The 21,488-nt window shown below is 42.1% G+C and overlaps 1 protein-coding gene across 3 annotated transcripts in view; it reads right to left on the reverse strand.

The window, feature by feature from the left end:
- atm (ATM serine/threonine kinase) overlaps window positions 1–21,488 on the reverse strand; it is a 25,939-nt gene continuing 4,451 nt past the window's right edge. For all 3 annotated transcript variants that reach the window (XM_040131193.1, XM_040131192.1, XM_040131191.1), the window contains exons 11-63: window positions 21,282–21,485; window positions 20,936–21,037; window positions 20,539–20,773; window positions 20,327–20,458; window positions 20,001–20,126; window positions 19,727–19,816; window positions 19,407–19,593; window positions 18,827–19,020; window positions 18,662–18,741; window positions 18,433–18,588; window positions 18,026–18,101; window positions 17,425–17,567; window positions 17,108–17,225; window positions 16,834–17,004; window positions 16,325–16,500; window positions 15,791–16,034; window positions 15,249–15,364; window positions 14,935–15,061; window positions 14,556–14,755; window positions 14,274–14,448; window positions 13,832–13,990; window positions 13,260–13,392; window positions 13,058–13,153; window positions 12,759–12,930; window positions 12,505–12,646; window positions 12,139–12,315; window positions 11,642–11,819; window positions 10,605–10,710; window positions 10,251–10,409; window positions 9,860–9,968; window positions 9,538–9,626; window positions 9,268–9,370; window positions 8,862–9,010; window positions 8,616–8,720; window positions 8,392–8,511; window positions 8,063–8,297; window positions 7,739–7,909; window positions 7,415–7,534; window positions 6,987–7,204; window positions 6,647–6,854; window positions 6,360–6,485; window positions 5,963–6,103; window positions 5,207–5,345; window positions 4,977–5,059; window positions 4,484–4,624; window positions 3,467–3,583; window positions 3,184–3,333; window positions 2,794–2,959; window positions 2,269–2,355; window positions 1,822–1,936; window positions 1,260–1,323; window positions 961–1,103; window positions 1–724 (exon numbers count right to left, since the gene is read on the reverse strand). In XM_040131193.1, the coding sequence (XP_039987127.1) occupies window positions 544–724; window positions 961–1,103; window positions 1,260–1,323; window positions 1,822–1,936; window positions 2,269–2,355; window positions 2,794–2,959; window positions 3,184–3,333; window positions 3,467–3,583; window positions 4,484–4,624; window positions 4,977–5,059; window positions 5,207–5,345; window positions 5,963–6,103; window positions 6,360–6,485; window positions 6,647–6,854; window positions 6,987–7,204; window positions 7,415–7,534; window positions 7,739–7,909; window positions 8,063–8,297; window positions 8,392–8,511; window positions 8,616–8,720; window positions 8,862–9,010; window positions 9,268–9,370; window positions 9,538–9,626; window positions 9,860–9,968; window positions 10,251–10,409; window positions 10,605–10,710; window positions 11,642–11,819; window positions 12,139–12,315; window positions 12,505–12,646; window positions 12,759–12,930; window positions 13,058–13,153; window positions 13,260–13,392; window positions 13,832–13,990; window positions 14,274–14,448; window positions 14,556–14,755; window positions 14,935–15,061; window positions 15,249–15,364; window positions 15,791–16,034; window positions 16,325–16,500; window positions 16,834–17,004; window positions 17,108–17,225; window positions 17,425–17,567; window positions 18,026–18,101; window positions 18,433–18,588; window positions 18,662–18,741; window positions 18,827–19,020; window positions 19,407–19,593; window positions 19,727–19,816; window positions 20,001–20,126; window positions 20,327–20,458; window positions 20,539–20,773; window positions 20,936–21,037; window positions 21,282–21,485 (7,654 nt within the window). In that variant the 3' untranslated portion in view covers window positions 1–543. The remainder of the gene's footprint in view (window positions 725–960; window positions 1,104–1,259; window positions 1,324–1,821; window positions 1,937–2,268; window positions 2,356–2,793; window positions 2,960–3,183; window positions 3,334–3,466; window positions 3,584–4,483; window positions 4,625–4,976; window positions 5,060–5,206; window positions 5,346–5,962; window positions 6,104–6,359; window positions 6,486–6,646; window positions 6,855–6,986; window positions 7,205–7,414; window positions 7,535–7,738; window positions 7,910–8,062; window positions 8,298–8,391; window positions 8,512–8,615; window positions 8,721–8,861; window positions 9,011–9,267; window positions 9,371–9,537; window positions 9,627–9,859; window positions 9,969–10,250; window positions 10,410–10,604; window positions 10,711–11,641; window positions 11,820–12,138; window positions 12,316–12,504; window positions 12,647–12,758; window positions 12,931–13,057; window positions 13,154–13,259; window positions 13,393–13,831; window positions 13,991–14,273; window positions 14,449–14,555; window positions 14,756–14,934; window positions 15,062–15,248; window positions 15,365–15,790; window positions 16,035–16,324; window positions 16,501–16,833; window positions 17,005–17,107; window positions 17,226–17,424; window positions 17,568–18,025; window positions 18,102–18,432; window positions 18,589–18,661; window positions 18,742–18,826; window positions 19,021–19,406; window positions 19,594–19,726; window positions 19,817–20,000; window positions 20,127–20,326; window positions 20,459–20,538; window positions 20,774–20,935; window positions 21,038–21,281; window positions 21,486–21,488) is intronic.

Consider the following 21,488-nt stretch of genomic DNA (forward strand, 5'->3'; position numbering starts at 1 on the left):
GTATTTCAAGTGCAGTTTATTTAAAGGTATATCATACATCCATTAAGCATGTATTCATGTTAAAAAATTGGGAATAATTCATCATTTCACACATCATTCAACAGTATGAAAGCAACCACATCCAACTGGGCAAAATACACAAAGAGTCTGACTTTTACAGTAACAAGAACAAATCAGGACACCGCGGCTTACTGGTCTTTGAGCAAGAAAATGGATGATCTTCCCTTTTTTGTTTGATACAAGTTTCCAAATTTTCTGTTAAAGTGCAAAGGTTTGCAGAAAGTGAAAATTCATAAGGACAAAACAGTGTTTTGGTTTATGTTACTCAGGAAGTTGTCTCAAGTTTGAAATGAAGCGTGTTTAAGCTCATTTGAGTAATGTCTGTAAACCTTTTTACTCCATTACTCCATAAATGTGTGACTGCATACAGGAGTTTCAGTCAAGCAACTGGCTCTACTTATCATACAGAAGAGATAAAATGTGTCTGTTCCCCTTGTTGGCTGGAGCAGGAACCCTTCCAGCCCAAGTGACCTTCTCTCAGGCCTACACCCAGGCCTGCCAGCCTGGAAAGAGTCTGCTGAGGTTTTTGGGGTCCATGGCTTGTTGGATGAGCAGGTTGACCTGCCCCCCCACGCTTAGCACCGTACCCTCCTCCACCCCCTTCAGTTTCTCCTGCAGCCGCAGCAGCACCCGCTCGGCCACCTTGTTGAAGCTCTGACTGTCACTGCAAGACAAAGAAGATGAGGCGACGAGACAGAGCTTTAGGACAGTTTGAAACACTGCTACAAACATATCTGCAATAGCTCTTTCTTTGCAATTAAAGAATTAAAACCCCAGTAGTTTAATTTCTGACAAAGAAGCTAGTTTACCTGTGTATTTGTACTATATGATCAGTGGGTTTTCCAAACCGATTTTCCATTCATGTCCAGTCACAGACACACATATCTTCTATGAGCCTACCTGAATTTACGGGGGTTGTCTATGTCCTCTCCCCCCATAGTGGAGCTCAGCGTCGCGTTGAGCTCCTGCTGCTCGTCGTGCTGCAGGTAGAAGGCCTTCAGAGGGTTCATGGTCCAGTCAAACAAAGGGTCGTACAGCAGCACCTGTTTCCCACGTGAGCCAGCACACAAACGTACAGAAACATGCAAAGGCAATGCTTCGCATGAGGTTAAGGAAAAAAAACATGACATTTAAGAGCAGCTAAGAAGCATTTGTGTCTGTGTGTTCGTGTGTGCGGGTGAGTTGTCCCACGTTCGCACCTCTACAATAGTCAGCAGAGCTTCTTGAGAGCTCCTCATCACCTCCATGGTCTTCTCACAACATCTGATCAGAGAAAACAGGAGAAGTTCAGCCTAAAGATAAGATCTTTTAAATACTGCAATGCCTCTGCTTTTTACAAGACAAAACTTAATCCATGGCTTCTTTTTTCATCACCCTTTATATAGCCCCGTTTAGTTAGTCTTATATCTAGAGTGTCCTTGAAGGCACCACAAAACAAAACGTTTAAAAAACTTGTCCTGCGAGTTGATTTGAGACATGAGTATGAAATAGTGGCTGACTGGAAGCAGGAAATCAGTCTTAAAATCTAAAGTACATTTTGGAAAAATGTCAGGAGCAATGTAAAGTACGTACTACTGCAGTTAAAAGGATTTGTGGTTAATGGGCTAAATTCTTTATATAACAAAAATGACAACTATGATGGAAAGAAAAACTCATTCCAAGCTTATTCAAAAACATTCCCAGGCTTGATTTCCCAGTAGTCTCGGCTTATAAATATTTAATGAAATATTTTCCATCAGAACACAATCATGACCTCCTCACCTCCTGAAAACTCCCTCCACTCCAGTAATGCCCATCCCGTCCACAATGTCTCTGGAGAGTCTGAAGGGGACAGTCTCCGGTGTGGGGAGGATCTTCCCCTGCTCAAAGGCCACACCTGACGTTTAAAAGCATGAGAAGGAAAAGGAAGCGGGGATGTGTTAGGACGCATGTTGTATCATGTATTCACTATGCCTGGATCTTTGGATTTAGAGCTTTAAAGAGGTGAAATTTATAGCAAGAGTCAATTTATGATTTATCTGATCATTAACAGTTTAATCAATATATTCACTTTGATTAAACCTCTCCTGATGTAGGTCTCCTGCAAAGTTACACAAGCCTGGATATAACATGCTTAGTACATTCAGCCACTGTTTACACAGCCTCACCTTTTTCAAACTGAAGAGTGTGTTTATATAAATCAAAAAAGCTGATGAGAAAAAAATGTACCTAAATCGATGTGCACCAGTTCAGCAGTCTGCTCATCAATGAGGATGTTCTGGATGTGTCTGTCACCCAGACCTACGATGTAGCCAACTGTGGGCACAAAAGAGAAAAGTTGGCAAATAATTCAGAGTCTGCAGCAAACTGGAGTTTCTACAGAGAAAGGCAGTTTGTGGTGGTGGTGTAATTAGCTGATTCTCCACGTCACAGCTTAAACTCATTTTAAAATCCTACCGGCCTGAAATTTGTGTAAATGGCCCGAGAGGCTGGCATGGTCCACAATGAACCTTTTTTAACTTTTCAAATTCTAACTCAAACTGGCGACAACACATTTATTGTTTGAGGAGACCGATCGTCTGCGGGCCTGCCTCCATGCTTGTACTGGTTCAACAGACAACCTTCTTGAGAACAAACCCACAAGATTTCATTTCAACCCAAACATATCGAAATACGACTTTGGGACACGATGATGTGCCTTTGTGTGAAACATATTGTAGGTGTAGTACGTGACCAGGGGTGAACCGGGTGTACCGATAGAGGAGGTGGCCACGCTGCGGGTGTAAGCCAGCCGTTTCTCCATCCACACCGCTGGATCCAGGAATCGCTCCATGCAGAAATACCTGAAGACTGGCCTGAAGTTCTTGCACACCTCAATGTAGGCCAGGAGCTTCTCATCAAACGCAAGTCTCTGAGCCTCCTACAGCGGCATGACAGAAGATTAACATGGCAGGTTGTTAGTTTCGCCTCAAATCACGAAAAGTGCAATTATAACTTGACAATTTCCAAGTTGTATAATTTTCATCAGAATGTTGTTCATCATCAGGTGTTGATGGATCTGCCGTTGTACAGACAGTTGTGGTTTATTAGAAACTAATTCCACAGTGATAGTGTACGACTGCGCTGAATATGCCTGAGCAGTACCATCATCTTCTTGCGGCAGGACAAATTGGTCCAGTCCCGGGGTCGGAATCGTTTGTGGGCTCCTTTATTGGGATCCACCAGAAACTCCCCGATGGGCACAGTGCCCGAGCACCACTCCAACACACCGCTACGCTGAGAGAACGGCACCACCTAAGAATGATGTACGAGTGCAATTTAATATTAATACTGTAATTTTACAGTGCATTAGAGCAACATAGTTCTGAATTTTTAACTCTCTTTGAATGAAAAAAAGGTTTTAAGGTGAGTAAATACTGCGTGTAACCTTGTATCGTCTGATGTTGAGCTTCCTCTTGCGAGTATCCTTGTTGCGCTGCAGCAGCATGGAGCACATGCTGAAGACCTGCTGCATCACCGCATCCTGCCGCAGGTCGTCCTGACCCTGTTCACAACGAGAGGGCAAAGGTCAATGGAGAACATACAGTATACTACAGCCCCCCAGGAACACAGAGAAGCTCATTTTGAGCCTCATCGGAATTATGTATTTTTTTTTTAGGCATTTTATTTTTTCATTAACAATAAAATGATTAAATACAAGAAGGTGTCTTATCCTATGATAACATGTCTGTTTTTCAGGTCTAAACTGGTTTTAATACATAGCATTTCAATCAATATTCCGGGCCTGTAAAATATCATTGACATATTTTCATGATTGAGCAACTGCAAGGCAGACCAAGCGTAACCAAGTAAGTGTATTGTTTCCAATTATTTTATATTTACTGGTGTACTCTCTGTTGTGTGTCTGTTTAAATTGTGTTTTAATGTCACTTTTTGTGTTTTTCACATTGTGAATGCATCAAGCCACATAAAAAGAAAAAAACTAAAGATACAGAAAAACTGTTGAATAATATCACCATGACTTTTCCAGGTGTCTAAGGGGTGAATCATTAGCCTTTAGATGTCTGTCAAGTATTCCTGCAAGCACAAACATGCGCTCACACGCACACACACGCTCACCCACACACACGCGCGCGCATACAATCCCCTAAAGAATGTCCTCATTATAAAGATGTGAAAGTGTGTTTGTAATCCAGAGCAAACTCTGTATTTGTCCTGGTACAAAAACAGGATTAATTATTACCAGCAGCCAAACTGAAATGGAAAAGAACTAAAGTTTAAAGTGAGCAGGTTCTTTAATCACACATGACAGCAGTTTTTCCTTCAAAGGAAGGTGGTTTGTTTAGTCAAGAAACACACATGTATGACAAAAAAAAAAAGTCTTTATACATGCTTCTAACACTTTAAGACACATAAGATCAAACATATACACACACACGCTTACCTTGACCAGTTGTCTCCTGCTCTTGCCATCAGAGCCGACACAGTCGATGATTTTGGGCAGGTTGACTCCTCCAGCCAGGTGATACTTGGGCATGAAGGACCTGACAGTCACCAGGTTGTCATAGCAACCAGTTGGATCCACCTATTTACACATTGAAACAACTCTTGTTATCGTACAACACAACTTGTTAAAGTCCCAAGTGTTAAATATTTAATGTACTGCGTGTGTGATGTCATTAGTGTTTAGCTGTCCTAGAGGAGTCTTGGAGTCCTAGAGTGTAGGTTTGCTGTCAAACATGTGGGACAGTAAAAGAATTATTGATCATTGATTATATGTCAAAGAAAATTGGGCTCTTTCTGAACTTTAAGTGCTATTTAATGAAAATTTGATAACTTCTGTCTCTTAATGTCAATTAAGAACTATGCCTTGTTACCCTCTTCCAAACAAAGACCGTTCGGGAAACTGAAAGATGATACATTCCATAATTTTTTACCTTGATCTCCATTGTGGGGATGACGACCTCATCCAGGTCTTTGATTTGCATGATGGGCTGATCAGCAGGGATGGGAATAGCCTCTACAATGAAACAAGGACACAAAAAATGGTTTTACATCCATTTTCACATCAGTTTTTCTTTGTCCAAACTGTGATTATTGTTCATGAAAGTTCACGGTACTTTTGCACTGAAAACAGTACATAACACACCGTCCTCTGACTACTTACTCTTTTCAGTCTTGTGCTTGCTGGCGTCCATATAAGCCAGAGTGATGTAGGCATCGCACAGACGCTCGATCCCTCGGATCATCTCGCCTCTCTTTTTACTGATTGAATTAATGATCTTTTGGGCCACATGTGAACGCTCCTGCACGAGACAAACTTGACTTGTAAAAACAGAACCGGTGGTGTTTAACGAGCTCTACAGAGAAGTTATTTGGAAAGGAGGCTGAAGGACAAATTACATTGTCTACTTCAAAACCAACAAGATTGCTGTATAAAAAAAAAACTACTGTAGAATAAAACTAATGGATATACAAACATTATGAATAGAATAATTTTATGCAGGAGAGCACTATAAATTGTGTTTTTAGGAGGGAACTGTTCATTTTGGAAATGTCACAGATTATAAGATTATAATGCTGCTTTTATATTCCAGGATCCAGTGATGAAATATCCTTTGAAAACAGACTTCCAAGGCCAGAAAAATTCCATTTATGAATAACAACTCTGTTGTCTTTGTTAAATTAAATACAGTAATGCAACTAATCTATTTTCAATTAGATGTGGAAAACAGCTCAAGGCTACACATTTCTATACTCTGGGAAAAAATATTGTGATATTTCAATCTCATATTTACATATATTCCTACATCATGTATATATGTAATGTTCAAGCTAAGCATGGAACAGAGAATCATGCACTAATATGAAATCTTTGATAAGTATGTATCAGCTGTTTAGCATTATTTAACGAAAGTCCCACCAGGTCAAATGGTGATGGCTGCCTTGAAGCGCTCTTAGACAGCCGGGTCCTGCAAAAGTTCTCGTCTTTGTTGGCGTTCACCAGAGCGAAGATGATGAAGAGCGTGTGGTGAGGGTGCTCCAGAGACGCTCGGCAAATGAGCTAAAAGGAGAGAAAAGGCAAGGAGCGGCAATAGTAGTACTTTTAAATGCTGCACTTTTATCCATTATCTTTACCAAGCAAATATCTTGTACTTGCTACAAAATCTAAGTTTTGAGATATGAAGTCCAATATGTCAGACTGGTTGGACTTCTAGTTTAGCAAGTACAAGAAAGTCATCAAATCATCAAGAAAAGTCAGCTGTAGCTGTCTGCGTTTTGCAGAAAACTGATACACTGCTGTTATTATGTTGCATTACATCACTGAGAACATCATGGAATCCCGTGTCCTCGGCGATGCCAGTTGCCATCTTGGTTCCCATGCGTGCAGCCAGCTGATACATGAGAGGCAGAAACTTGTAAGAGGGGATCTGCTTCACCCCTTTCTGAAACACAAAACAACAGGAGCAGGCTCCCTTAGAAGATTAAAGGTACTGATCTTACATTTAACCAGGCGCGTTCATTCCCAATTATTCTAACAACTGTGTGTGTTACACATAAAATACTAGTATGGACAAATATGAAACTTTTGGGTATTTTTACTAACCTTCATCATGTTATTTACATTCTTAACGTCAGCATTCTCCAACCAGAGTGAAGCCAGACGGAACACCCAGGTGTCGTGCTCCTCACCCTGCTCCAGACACTGGATGTAATTCTCCACCGCCTTACACAGGAAGCGCTGTCTGTCTGACCGCAGGTCAGACAGGGCCTTCTCATCCAGCACCAGCTCTCTTTGCACCTTTATTGTGTACCTGCAAAGTCAGAGTGATGAGTGAAGGGTAAGGAGAGTGAAGGATCCATATATGCCCTCCATACGTTTTAGAAAATCTGATTTAAAAGTAGAAGAAGAAAAGGTCATTAACAGACGTTAACGGTATGCAGACCTGTTGGAGGTCACTTTACGCTCCTTCATCAAGTCCACTTCCTCTTTGGCCTTCTCCAGCAGCGCCTGCTTGTTCTCAAACTCAGAGGAGTTCATATATTTGTCGATGCTCTGGTACTGAGCGTCAGAGAAGCGCGCCAGAGACAGGAAGGCCGCAGTTCGCTGACTCTGCAGCCTGGAGTCGAGCACTCCTGATTCCCCCTCGATCACCTCCACTGCCTGAGAGGACAGCACAGGAGAGACTTTTACAGTCAAAATAAAACCGACAATGAAGCAACAGCGGAGAAAACAAAAATACCGTTTTCCAGGCACCGTTGACACCTCCATTTGTGTGAAACGGGTTATTTCTTGAACAGATATCTACTTAAATAAGACTTTTAACAAAGCTGTCCTAGCCAGGTTATCAGGATACCACAAATGTTCTCTTACCCTTTCCAGGTACTTCTCCAGTATGACTCCAGGACTTTCCAAGCAGGTCTCAGCTAGCCAGTTACCACACAGCCTGAGGCACTCAGTATAGACTGGAGCCAGAGCAGGATTTAAATCCACCTAATCACCATATCACAAAACAGAGAAAGTAGTTCAGTAGGGTACCTTGACATTTTGGGTAACACTTAGGTGAAAAAAAGTTTTCTTTGGAAGCATTATAACATTCAGTGTGTTCTATAATTAATTTTTTAATACAACAAAGTTACCAAATATCCAAGTATTTTTTAGAGCTGTTTGATATGAATCTGTCTGTTTGTGTCTGACCTTTTCCTCTAGGTTGTGTATCATCTGTCTCAGCAGGCCTAGAGCCAGACCCTGCTCTCCCTTTGCCCAGAACACCTGGGCCTCCTCCAGTTGCCATGACGACACAGGTGATGACACCCAGGACCCTCGGCCAACGTGCTGCTTCATCTGGACGACTGCCCGCTCTGCCCGCTGGACGGGAATGACAACACTGTGAGTAGTTTGTAGGGAACCATTTTTACCATATTCACCTGGAAAATAAAAGTAACTGTAGCCTTAAATCTGATCTCACACACACACACACACACACACACACACACACACACACACACACTCAGATGCTACCTGTGTATTCCCAGCCTTGCGAGCCAGCTGGCAGAGCTCCATGAGGTGGTCAGTGAGCACAGAGCTGAGGTACTGGTTGCTGTCGGGGTCTCCCACCCTGGACATCAGGGTTTGCTGGGCCACAGAGCGGACGGCCAGAATAGGCTCCACCAAAGCAAAGTCACTATCAGCGAGCAGCTGGGAGTGCTGCCGCCACTGGCTGCAAACGTCCCTCAGAGTCACATCTGAGAATGGTCTGACATATAAAGTAAATAAAAAATAAACATGAACTAGGTCTCAAAAAGCCCATAGACTCTTGCTTGTGTTACCGACTGTGCTGCTGTCATCACCTAGAGAAGAGTTGTTTAACACTCTCCAGCTCCTTTATGCTCTGCAAGTTCCTGAGAGCCGGATACAGAGAAGACACAGCCTCCAGACTACCTCTGCATAGCTCCTCCACCTCTGCACCCCTGTGGAAACACACAAGCACATAGATGGCTGAATGATCTTGCCAATGGAGAGCCGAACTGGTAGTTCAACTGCAAATTCAAGAGCGTCTCAATGTCCATCATACCTGGCCTGTTTAAGCGTTTCGTCAAACACGGAGAACTCTTTGTCCCTCAGCGCTTGCATGGAACAAAACAATGATTCATGGAAGCCAGGTGTGGATTTCTCACTCCTGATACACCAATATGTTTTTAAAGAAAAAAAAAAAGAAGGTATTAGGGGAGGGATTAACTCCTACTCTCTGATGGGTTACAGTTTTGGTTTGTGTAGAAGATACTGCCTTCTCAGCTGTGTGGTTATGCCCCCCCCTCACCTCTCTGACAGCTCACAGTCCCACTGGGTGTTCCTCCAAGAGGCCTGGAAGCGGAGCTCTCTTAGCTCAGCCCCCCACTCCACCCCTTCCCTCTCCAGACCCCGCATGTAGGTGGCGAGGATGCTGCTCAGACCAAAGTTTTGCAGGCCCTGTTGGTCCGATGGGGAGAGAATTTGCACATTAACATTACAGCATGTAGGGGTCATTTCATGTCTTTCATTTGTATGTATTCATAGCTAGCTTAAAATATGAAAACTGAGATTTAGCAAACAGGGCAAATCGAGAGCATCTCATTTCAAATGGACGGGGGCTCTTCATCCTAATGTCTCTACTTTCTTGTTTATTCAGATGAGACAGGTGAATTTCAACACAACACCTTTGCCTAATGCAGCTTTAATTATCTTACCTCCACGATTCCCACTTGTCGAGTAGCCTCGGGCAGAGCAGAGTGAAGGTCGTATGAGGTCAGGGCCTTCCCCCACATAGCCTCGTGCTCATAGGTTCGAATCCTATAATTTGATATGACATAACAAAGTCTGTGCTTTTGGGTGCACTACATGTAACTGGCTATACTGTAAAAAAGCAACAATTACCAGAGTGTGTTTTCTTGCTATCTTTTCAAAAAAGCATGATGTCAAGGTGAAGGTCCGATTATCAGCTTTTCGCTTATTCTTACCTGGTCAGTGGACTGGTCATCGTCTCCCCTCCACAGCCATACAGACTATCAGGTTCTCCGATGCTTCGATACACCTCAATCAGAAGCTCCTACAGATATGTTATGAACAGGAACAAATGAATGTAAATAATTATCTGTGTTACACGTGACAAAATTACCTTGCTATTACTATTACTTACTATTTTATGGTTGTTTACGTTGTTGCAAGTTTAATCAACTTGGTACTTTTCAAGTGGACATTTGAATGAGTAATTGCTTTGTATTGTTAATTGAGGAAACAAAATGATTTATGCAAAAAACATATCTGACATGAAGAACTGACCTGCAGACTGATGTTGGTGTCTTCCATACTTTTCTCTGTCAAGCTGGAGATGGTGAAGTTCTGGCTGTGCTCTTCAAAATTAATCTTACATTTCACTCTGGACTTGTTTCTTCAGATTTGGTAAATACACAGATAAAAAAAAAAAAAAAAAGGAGATTTGGAAAAACTCTTAAAATGCAAGAAAAAATAAAAAGTGAATTAGACTTAGCTTGTGAGAAGCTCTACATATTATTGTGATTATAACTCAAGATAAAATATTGAATTAAACTGCAAAAAATTAAAATACTTAATAGTTCATTTGTTTATTTAATGTTTTATGAAAAATAACACATAACCAGACAATTAAAATCCCATGTAGAAAAATGTCCTCCGATTTAAACTGTTTGCATACCTGCGACTTTCCTCCATGTTAGCTTTGATCTTATCGACGTAGATCTCAGTGTACAGCAGAGCAGTGAAGTGAGCTGCACAGGACTGAGCAGCTTTGGCTACCTCCAGGTAGTTCAGCTCCAGCCAGAAGTTTGAATTACACACCGTGCCACAGGACTTACTGGATGAAGGATACACAGTTTATTTCAAAGACACTACACACACTGCATATCAGTTCACAAGCATCTACAGCAGTACAGACACAGGGCATACGTTACATGGCATTTACACGCATCTGAGGCAAATCACAAAAAAGACCACGAGAGAAAATGCAGAATCTTCAAACATTTTACATAATTACAATACCATTACAAACCTATCAGATTCAAGTGGTCTCTGCTGGTGTCTCAAATAGTCAATGACTGCCAGCATGGTACGCAGAGAAGCCTTGTCATACAAGCCCTGGCTGGCTGTTTCAGACTCTGTAAAGAATAATAAATTTTTATGACAAACATAAAACACATACATATTACATAGACACAAACACACACACACATACATATATACACACACATATATATACACACACATATATATACACACACATATATATACACACATATATATATATATATATATATATATATATATATATATATATATATATATATATATATCACTTGTGAATGTTTTAATAGTTCAAATTTAACAGCTTAACAACTGAGAAATAAATCTTATTAGACCTTTTATTAGGAGTGTGATATTTTATTTATTCTGTAATTAAATAATAATTAATAACCAATAAATCAGAGCTGTTAATGAGGGTTTAGCACAAAAAGAAAGAAAATGTGTTTATTGGTGCATGGTTTAGCTGAGGGGCACACCATGAAAAAGTAGGAATAATCATTGAGATTACAAAAATCTATACTGTGTGTGAAGATTAAACAACTCACGGGGTAAAATGCAAGAGGGATTGTTATATACACACACACACACACACACACACACACACACACACACACACACACACACACACATATATATATACACACATATATATATACATACATATAAATATATATACATACATATACATATACATATATACATATACATACATACATATACATATATACATATATACATATATACATATACATACATACATACATACAAGAAGTCACTGTCACAGAGTTCAAAGACTTTAACGTGAATTTGGTCATACCCTCTGTGTTTTTTTGTTGACCCAGAAACAGACTGGAAAACAGTATGAAAAATATTCCCTGCTTTCCAGCAGGGTGCATATCATGACAAACTCCCCCCTCATGACATCTAACAGGGATAAGCAGGTGAAGAGGACACAAATGTAATGTTGTTATTACAAGTTAATTGGAGTGGTAGTCTCAAACTTACCAGAGTCAGAGCTGAGAGGTGTGGCAGACCGACTGGAAGCCTGAGCACTTCTGGAACAGAAACTGAAGAAGTCCTGGATGTGGGATGAGAGCAACTCCCTCCACGAACCATTCGAGTCATCCAGAAGGACAGAGTGGATGATGAGGGGCAGCAACCTCTGACAGCAGTCCACCTTCACCTGGAGACAGACAGAAGTAATAAGGTGCAGTTAGATCTGGAGCTGTGGTTTAGAAGATGGGTTCCAACCGAAGTGGTTGACCTACAGTATGTGACAAAATGCATCAAAATGGATCAAAATGCTCTAAAGCACATATAAAAATTAAACTAAATCCAAGATGTAGATACTTTAAGCACATTCAAACTGTGATGATTCAATGAATAATGAAGGTGCAAATGAGGTCTGGGACAAAATCCCTAACAAGTCCCTCCCATTCTGTCCATATTGTTACTGGAGCAGTCCAGTTATGAAAGGGTAAGAGTTCTTTCCATGTGCTCACCAGACACAGTGGTCGGGACAGTAGCAGAGCCTCACTCTTGACTCCTCCACTGTCCAGCAGGGCAGTGCACAGGGCCTTCAGCCAGGCCTTGTGGCTGCCCGCCTGAGGAGTCCAAAACTCCTGACTCTCCAGCTTCTCCCTGGATTCCGAACTTTCCTCAGCACTCACAGCAGCCACCTAATAGCAGTAAGAAGTAAAAGGGCAGACTCAGACATTACATGTGCATGCAGGCAAACATGCACCCATTTCTCTAACACACAAACTAAGGAAATACATTTGTGTTCATTTGCTAGAGTTTTCAGACTTTTACCTGTTCATATGTGTTGTCAAAGGGTTTAGAGAGGACACAAATGAATCCTAACCCACCTTGCTCTTGGCCTTTCTAAAGGGATTAAGGTAGGCCAGCATGGGGTCCCTGTTCTCTTTGTGTTGCTCCCAGAAGTCAACTCCAGACTGAATGGCGAGGATGTTCTTCAGACACTGAGCTGCTGCCTGCCTCACCTCAATACTGACACACAATCATAGCGTAGAGCACAGGAAATATCAATACAAACCACTCACTCTGCCATAGTCATGGGTAAAAAAAACTTTTGACTACTGAGGTTTAGGATTCACCGTACCGCCGCTGAGTGAGTGCGTCGTTCATGCAGTTGAGAATGATGTAGAGACACTGTGAATCTGTGGAGGTGAAGAGAGACACAGCCTTTTCATAGAGGAGGTCTCTGCCATGGAGCAGGGCGATGGTGGAGAAATCTACTGGACCAAGTTCTCCTAGACAGCTCCCTGCTGCCTCTGCAGTAAAAAAAAATAAATGTGTTTGCACTTGTGAACCTTTTTAATTACAGAAACTAATCCTAATTGTCCAGACATGGCCGAGAAAACAGCATGCTGTTGGTGCAGAAGTTATTTTATGTAATACCAAGGATGTCGGCTCCTCCGGGGTGGTTGGCAGCTAGCTTAGAGAGCTGCAGCAGACTGAGAACCAGCTTCACCAGCACACTGTCACTGGGGTCAGCTACAAGCGGGACAAAGACAGATAGTGTTTAGAAGAAGCTCAATAGACATTTAAGATGCCGCAACTTTTTATGCATAGACTATTTTTTCCTCATCTGGCATAATACCATGGCACTCTTTGAGCAGCTCTCTGATCTGTCCCTTGTTGTCATGCAGCTGTCTGGTCAGTTCCTTTAGTCCCTCCAGCCTGGTCAGAGGTAAGGAGTCACATGACGTCACTGACAGGAAGTGGGCTATCTCCTGTGGAGAAGGAACACGGAAGAAGAAGGTCAGCGGTGAAATGTAAGATTGCTAATTTTCATTGATGACCTCGAGATCTCGACCCCTCGATACAGTGAGGAGTCAGAGCGACATATGTATGAAAAAACTATTTGGTTACATTACATGGATATAAGTTAGGCCCTTCCTTGATGTCTATAACTAAAGAATACGTTGGCAACAAATGACATCAAAGATGGGAGTTTGACCACTTGGGGTGCTATTAATGGCAGTGTATGTGGAACTATTTATAGTGTGTTCAGTTCAATTTACTTACAGGATCCTTAAATTCTTGTACTCAAGCACTGAAATAATGAGTATAGTATACAATGACTCAAAAGAGGTAATATACTATACAGTCATGGCATTTGTTATGTGTGTGTGTAGTGTATGGCTGTGAGTGTGCATCTGTTGCTGTTACCTGTCGCAGCGTAAAGGTCCCAGTGTTATATTTCAGCCTGTGCTGTACAGACCGCAGCTCTCTGAACTCAGGGAGGTCGGGAAAAGGCTCCAACCTGCTGATGGCTCCTTTCAACTTCTGTTGGTTCTCTATCACAAGAAAGTGCAACAGACTGAGCACCTATAGGGCCAGAGAGAAGAAAAAATTCAAATGTGTGGCACATAAATGCTAAAAAAGGAGGCAGCAATTTCTCAGAAACATAATTAATGAAAATATCCTTTAGTGTCCTCTAGTGGCAATTTTGGGAAATGCATGTTTATATGAATGCATCATTTTGTTGCATTTGCCTCTAATTTCCATAGATGATGCATAAGATATATTTTTGATGCACTACATGCTGCATTTAAGTCTACAAACTTGAATGAAAAACAGCAAAATCTTGAATAAACTGCCGGTCACTAACCTGCTCTGAGATGGCCGGCCGGCTGGTCACCTGAGCCGTGAGAGTCCCAACAATGACCTGTAGGTGGCAGTCTAGAGCATCATCACAGAACTGCAGGGCTGCCTGACACACAGAAGTCAACAGGTCGCAGCACAGAGACAAGCTTCGGGTTGAAACCTCATCGCACTGAACTGGTCTGTGGGTGGCAGGAACGCACAGTGATTCAACTTTGTCAAGGACGATGCGATAGTGTGATTACGCGTGTATGTGAAGATCATTTCACCTGTGTGCGCATGAACCAACCTGCTGTTGATATGGTGTATGAGCGTGTAGATGATGTCCCTGAGGACGAAGGCCCAGGCTCCTCCCAGACCATCCTTCACCTCTCTGAGCAGCAGGTTGACAAACAGGTGATACATGAGGAGGATGCGATGACGTTCATAGCCGTTGGTCGTCTCCGCTGCTCTTTCACACACCGCCAGCAGGATCCTTTGGATAGAAACCTGCAGTGCAAAAACAGAAGAAAGATAAAACATTATTACGTAGAACAAACAAAACAAAAAAAGTTAAAACTACTCAAAAACAGCCAAAAAAGAAAAAAGGAGGATTAATTACAAGACAAGAAGCTCCACTGATACATAATAACAAAGACCAAGAAAACTCACATAAATGAGACGCCTACCGGAGTTTTGGACAGAATGGCTACCAGTGACTTGTGGTTGGCACTGTGGCACTTGCTGAGGTAGTCCAGAGTAGCTTTGATGACATAGGAGCTGAAGTATGGTGGGTTTGGTACAGGGTCCAGTTCCCTGAGGGGCGTTGAGCATTTATATATAGTCACAAAATTTTTTCATTTTTCTTGGAAATTTACAATGAAAGACAGAGAAACTGACTTTAATAAAGGTGCTGTCATCACAATGATAAACGAATGAATGACTAAATGAATAAAATGGAGCAATAAAAGATAATATCATGGTAAATCTTAACTATCATTACCCTATAAAGCGTTTGATGTCTCCTCTGTCTCCTTCAGCTCCACCTCCTTCATACAGAGTCATCAGCAGCTCCACCACTATGTCCGCCAGGTTACTGTGGATCAAGCTGTCAATTTGCTGCGGACACATTCCCAAACACGAGGAGAGACATTCAGTGCAGTCAAGTAAATTTGCCATTCACTTACTGTACCTTTACTCATACCGTATGTGGAATACACGGCACACCGAGTTGGAGCCTGTGATCCTGTATGTAACTTTACTGAAAATGTAAAACGCGTGAGACAATTGTGCAAAAGGCCCACAACATTTGCTAATGTGATTAAGGTTGGTCCACACTTGGTCCTGAAAATCACTTTTATGTGCCCAGAGTGGCTGAATCTACTTGCTTTCCTTTGCTTTCTCTTTTCACTGTTTTCAAAAGTGTATTACTTTTCTTGCTAAATTTGTCCTGATGTACTTAAATTAGGAAAAATCTGCATGAAATAAGCAGTCTAACCCCAGATGTCCAGTAGACTGAGGCTGGTGTTATACAGCTGTGTTCACCTGTTTGCCCAGAAAGCTGGCATCTTTGAGCAGGTTGTACACTCTGTGGGCCTTCTCTCTCTGCTGTGCAACCTGTGAATCCTGGCCGGACAGGGCAAAGTATGGCAGGATGTTGACCATGATCTTGGGGAAGCAGTTGGCCAATAGCTCTTTCCAGTCCTTGTCCAGATACCTGCCGATAGACTTGACCTGCTCAAAGTCGTCCAGGAAGACCAAGTGGGGGATCAGTACATGGTAGTAAGAGCTACAAGAGGACACGAGACAACAGGGATATTAATCCAGGTGCTAATGCATTATTAACTCTTTCTTGACTGTGGTCTTGATAAAAATGTAGTGTCTGAAATTATATCACGTAGTATGGGAAAAAGCAGACTTTGATTGTACAGAAAATATTAGTTTGTTTTGTGTAATTTCCATTTTAAAACCTGGAAAAATGCACTGAAAGAAGAGTAGATTAAACAGCGGCTACAAAACAACACCACAGACTTAATCTGTGACATCAAATGAAAGAAAAGGACAAGTTTATTTCCCCACTTATAGAAATCTTTGACTGCGTCATGGTCTAGGAGGGTGTAGGGGAAAGAGCCAAGAGTGTAACGATCGTCAGACTGTCTCTGTGCGAGCCACTCTGCCACCAAGTAGTACAAGTGAGAACTGACAAATGTCTTTACGCTCCGGTAGCCCAGCGCTCGGGATACACTGTACAACATCTGTCAAGAAAAGAAGGACAACAACAGTTAATCTCTCTCTTGGCTTTCTGTAGATTGTTGTTTTAAAGGTCAGGGCAAACTATAGATTTGTTTGTAGGTTATACAGTGACCCAAATAATGAACAGTTAAGCTCAACCAGAAAAAAAACGATTTAAAGTGATTTAAAGTAAGTGTACTTTTCAAGCAACTGGAACAATACTGTAGGACCTTACAAAAATCTTGAACAGATGATATTTTCATCATTTCACAGTCATGTCTGACTTCGATATTGAAAACTGTGTTAAGCATCTCGACCCTTCATTTCAGCAATGCACAGTGCCCTGAAGTGGTTACCTTTTTAATGAGCTGTTCCTCGATATTGTTCTCCTTGTAGGACTGGAAGAGGGCAAACAGAGACTGTTTTTCACACACTGGACTACAGCACAGCACCACAGACAAACTCTTCAACAGGGTGGCCTTGCGGTTGAATGCCTCGTCCTGCTGGTCCTCTGAAGAGCTGCTTCTCTGTGTACGATCACGTAGAAAACATCAGGAAAGTCAAACTGAGGCTGAAAACGAACAAATATTTAAACTTTTCCTGATTTGTGGTAACAGTGAATGGACTAACAGGGAGCCTCATTCCCTCCTGAGCCTTCAGGTAAACATTTTCAAAAGCAGCCTGCTGGTGTTTAAGTGGTAGCATCTTCCTTTTATCAGGGTGATCTGGTCTCATCTCCAGAAACAACCTGGATACAAAAGAAACTAATGGTGACAATCAGATCGATGATCCACTTAATGAGTGAAATATAGTTTTCCTATCTAATTTGTTTCAATCATGTTTAGATTTAATATAATCACATCTATTGTATAATTTACAAAATTGTCTACAACATTTATCCTGATACATTGTCAGAAGCGATCAGTCAGCTCCCAGTTAAAGCGTACCTCTCCACTGACATGGCTACCAGCATACGGACTTGGTGGTGGGTATCTGCGAGGTGAGACGGAAGGATGACGGACACTGAACGGTCCTCCTCTCTGCCCGGCTCTCTGATACTTAGGACTGCCCACTTACAACATGGGTCAGCCTGTTAGGGGGGAGAGTTGTCAAAGATAATCACTAACAGAGTGACAATGCAAGTGAAAGATAGAAAAAAGAATATACAGAAAAAGAAGAGGGGAAAAAAGTGTCCACATAAAAATATTCATTAAGTGGCACCTGGGAAACATTTCTCACTTTCCAGCCTCAGTGGTAGTTGATCAATCAGAGGCAATTTTCGCAGGTAATATAATAAAATCAACTGGTAAATCAGCTGGACCAACAAGCCAGCAGTCAACACCACTTTGCTTCTCTGTCAAACATTATATTAATTCCCTCAAAGTTTGATAAAATGTTCATGCGCAGCAGCTGGCTTACTTCAATTTATTTAGAGTGGGACGTAAAAGATACAAATCTAACATTTCACTGTTGAGCAGAGAAAGCCTGAAACCAAACTAAATGTATTCCCTGTAACTGCAGGCAAAAAAAACCTCTGAGAGAGCTTACCTCTAGCAAAGCAACCAGACATCGCACTAAAGCGGCTCGCACAGCTGCTATGCATTTCCCCGTTTGGCTCAAGAAACTAAAAGAAACAAAAACAAAAAAAACAAAAAACAATGAATGAGCAAGTAACTAAAATTTATTCATACAAAGAATAAACAGATTTCGATTATAACAGATATTCATGCAGAGCCAGATTCAGACAAACATAATGTTTGAAAAGTCTGACACAATCGGTGTCTCTTGAAGATGCGATTTAAAACAACTTTTTGACGAGGTCTTGTTTTCTTGCGTCGAAGCGGGGAGGCACATTTCACGCTTGATCATCCTCCGTCAAAGACTGAAGGCTCCTTGTGGGAAGCAGAGGCTTCATCTTACAACTTCATATTTCAATATGAAAATATACCACTAACCAGAATCCAGAGACAACTTGTAGCAGGGATCCCTGAACATGTCTCATTTCCTCGGGCATGTGGTGGGTTTTCCCCAGGCTCCTGATGGAGGGTAACAAACCCAACAGCACAGCAGAACAGATCTCTTGGTCCTGACGGTACACGCTACACAGTTCCCTGTGAATGCAGCATTATTAACAACTGCTCTATTGCTAATGTAATACATTTGTGTAGCAGAAATTTTTCTTACGCCAGAGGACGGAGCAGCGAATCAAATTCTTCAGGAGAGAGCGAGTCCTCGGCAGGAAGCTTCTTCAGCAGGACAAGATACTGCAAGACCCGATATTAGCGTTCAGCAGCGGAAGCATCACTATTGCCAATGCCACCATGACTCTCCACACCAGCTGCTACTCACCATGTTGAGGTGCAGGGCTTTGCTGAAGTCGATCTGCTCCAACAGCAGCAGCAGCCTGTGCCGCACCTCCTGTGGTTTGAAAAGCAGACTGTGGCCGTGCTGGACAGAGCCAAACTCACACAGGAACTCCAAGATCGCGAGGAGAGCCAGGTCCTGCTGGGCCAGATGATCCTCTGCTAACAGGCTTTTTGCACCTAAGGGAGGACAGAACCACGATTCCTCTCCCTGTCATCCACTGATATGATGATTAGTAACTTCAGCTAAGATGGCTTTGGTGAACCTCATATGATGGATTTCTCTCTTTCTGACTGCTAAATGTAAAATTGCGGGTGTACTTTACTGCCGATGTTTTAGATTGCTGAAGGTGTTTTGCCTTTACAACTATTTTAAGCACACACACACACAAAAAAAAAACACGCCAACAAATGACAAACTGGGGCCAGGAACTTAAGATACGTGACCAGTAGCTGTTTTAACAGTGCTGAAACCTTTTAAGAAACGGTCTTATTTGTGTGGTAATTAAGTTTCTATAAATTATACGAAATTGTTCTAATTTAGACACCTAGAGATCCCTTCTTACCTGGCCCACAGGCAGCATCAGTGTTTTCTCCCTTCTGTCCGTGGGTCCCATTGGTGCTGCTGTGGGACTCTTCGCCATCCTCAAACAGGTCAATATCATCCTCCTCTTGAGTCCTGGTCACATCCCAGTCGTCATCCACATGCTCGTCCTCATCCACAACACCGACTTTCTTAGAAACACTGCTTAGCTGAAGAGACAGAGGAGTAAGATTACGTCAGTGAATTGGCTCTGGTCCTGAGAGTAAGATTTTCACATTCTTATCCTCAGGCCACGAACATCGTGAATCGTTACATACTACCGCGTGTATGTCTGTCACGTACCAACAGTTTGCAGATCTCTGCCAGTTCACTAAGGAGATTGGCTGGCAGTATCATAATGAACAGACTACAGGAGATGGTACAAACATTATCCTGCAGAAGAAAGGACAAAGGATTTAATCTCAAAGAAACCAGACCTAGATTTGGACACGGTGAGTGACAAGAAGTGCACTAGAGAGGAAGTTTTCTGATACCTGGCCGTCAATGGCTAAATCGTCCACATATTAACATCATGATGATGACAAGATGAACTGTGATGAAGGGTTTTTTTTTTCACCTCGTTTTTTCTGCTGGCTGACTGTGTGCAGAGCTTCATGACAGACCTTAGCGTGGTCATGGTCCCCTCCTCTGTCATCTTTACTTTCACACTAGAAACAAACCCACTAAATTCCTGGGCCACGGCCTAGAGACAAAACACCAACCCACAGCAAACTTAAAATTAAAGTTTATGTTTCATTTCAACTGTTATTTAGATGTTATTTAACATAAATGTATACCATGGAGTATGGGCGCAAGGCACCAGGCAGGCTGCTCATGAACACTATATTAAGAGGAATGACTAATGTAGATTCACATGTTGTGCATGTAGATGAGTCTGAATACCTTTGCCTTAGTGAGGAGTTGTGAGCGGCAGGCCTCCTCTTGAGTAAGAACCCCACTGGAGACGTAACCTGCTAGAACACCAGTCAGCAGACTGAAACAGCGCACCAGACACTCTGGAGGGATGGACTGAGACTGTGGAGAGCAGATCCGAATAAATAACAGTTCATCTGTGTAATGACCACACAAACACACGAGTATTAACTTCCACTCACGTCAGGAGAGTAGCAGCGGAGTAAGTTGTCAGCCACACTAAGCAGGGACTGCTCCAACTTGCTTCGGAGACCGGGGACAGCAGCGAATTGGCCGTCAGCTGACGACGTCTTGACCGACTCTTCAGTCCCTCGGAACTCTGAGGGCAGAGCGTTGAAGCTGAACTGCAAATACAGCCTCTCGATCTCTTCCAGGTTGTCTTTGGCATCAGAAGACGCTTGTTCTTGAAAAAAGGTACTTTAAAAAAAAACAAAACAGATAACTGAATTATTTTTATCCCAAAATTTCTTAGCATTTCTTAGCAATGTAGCATGAATTTTAAAAGAAATACTCTGTAACAACAATGATGCCAAAAAACTACTGATACATGAATTACGCTAAAAGAGGGGGTCGTCTCACCCCTCAGCTCCTTCAGCACCCAGCAGAAACTTCAGGCCTGCTCTGGTGTCTTTCAAGGTCAGGGAGACAAGGATGTCCGCTATTAGATTGTAGGGAAAGTCTCTGTACACAAGATCACAAGAAAACAACAATTTATAGACATTTATCTTATAATCAAAGTAAAGTTTTTTTTTTTTAAATTAACACCGTATATTTCCTTTTTCTCTTTATGGAGCAAAAAGTGCATCCCCTGAAAAACATCAGTGTGTAATTTGAGCTTATCATTGTGAAAGCTGACTGTCAAGATATTCTACAGTCAAAGTCAGAAAAATCTGCAGTTAAAATGAAAAAGCAACACAGTGACAACCTGCAAATGATGGGGTGAGGTCTGGAGCTATCCTCCATCTCATCGCTCTGATCACTCATCAGCAGCCAGGCTAGGAGGGTTTCCTTCAGGTTTGGAGACCCAGATCCTTCTGTGACCCCCACATAGTCCCAGCCTGAGCTCGGGATGAGACTCTTAGGGACCGGACACTTAAGCAGGGCCTGGGAGAGACAGACAGCAGCACTCCTG

This window comes from Xiphias gladius, chromosome 7, assembly GCF_016859285.1.
Source record: "Xiphias gladius isolate SHS-SW01 ecotype Sanya breed wild chromosome 7, ASM1685928v1, whole genome shotgun sequence".
Classification (NCBI taxonomy): Eukaryota; Metazoa; Chordata; class Actinopteri; order Istiophoriformes; family Xiphiidae; genus Xiphias; species Xiphias gladius.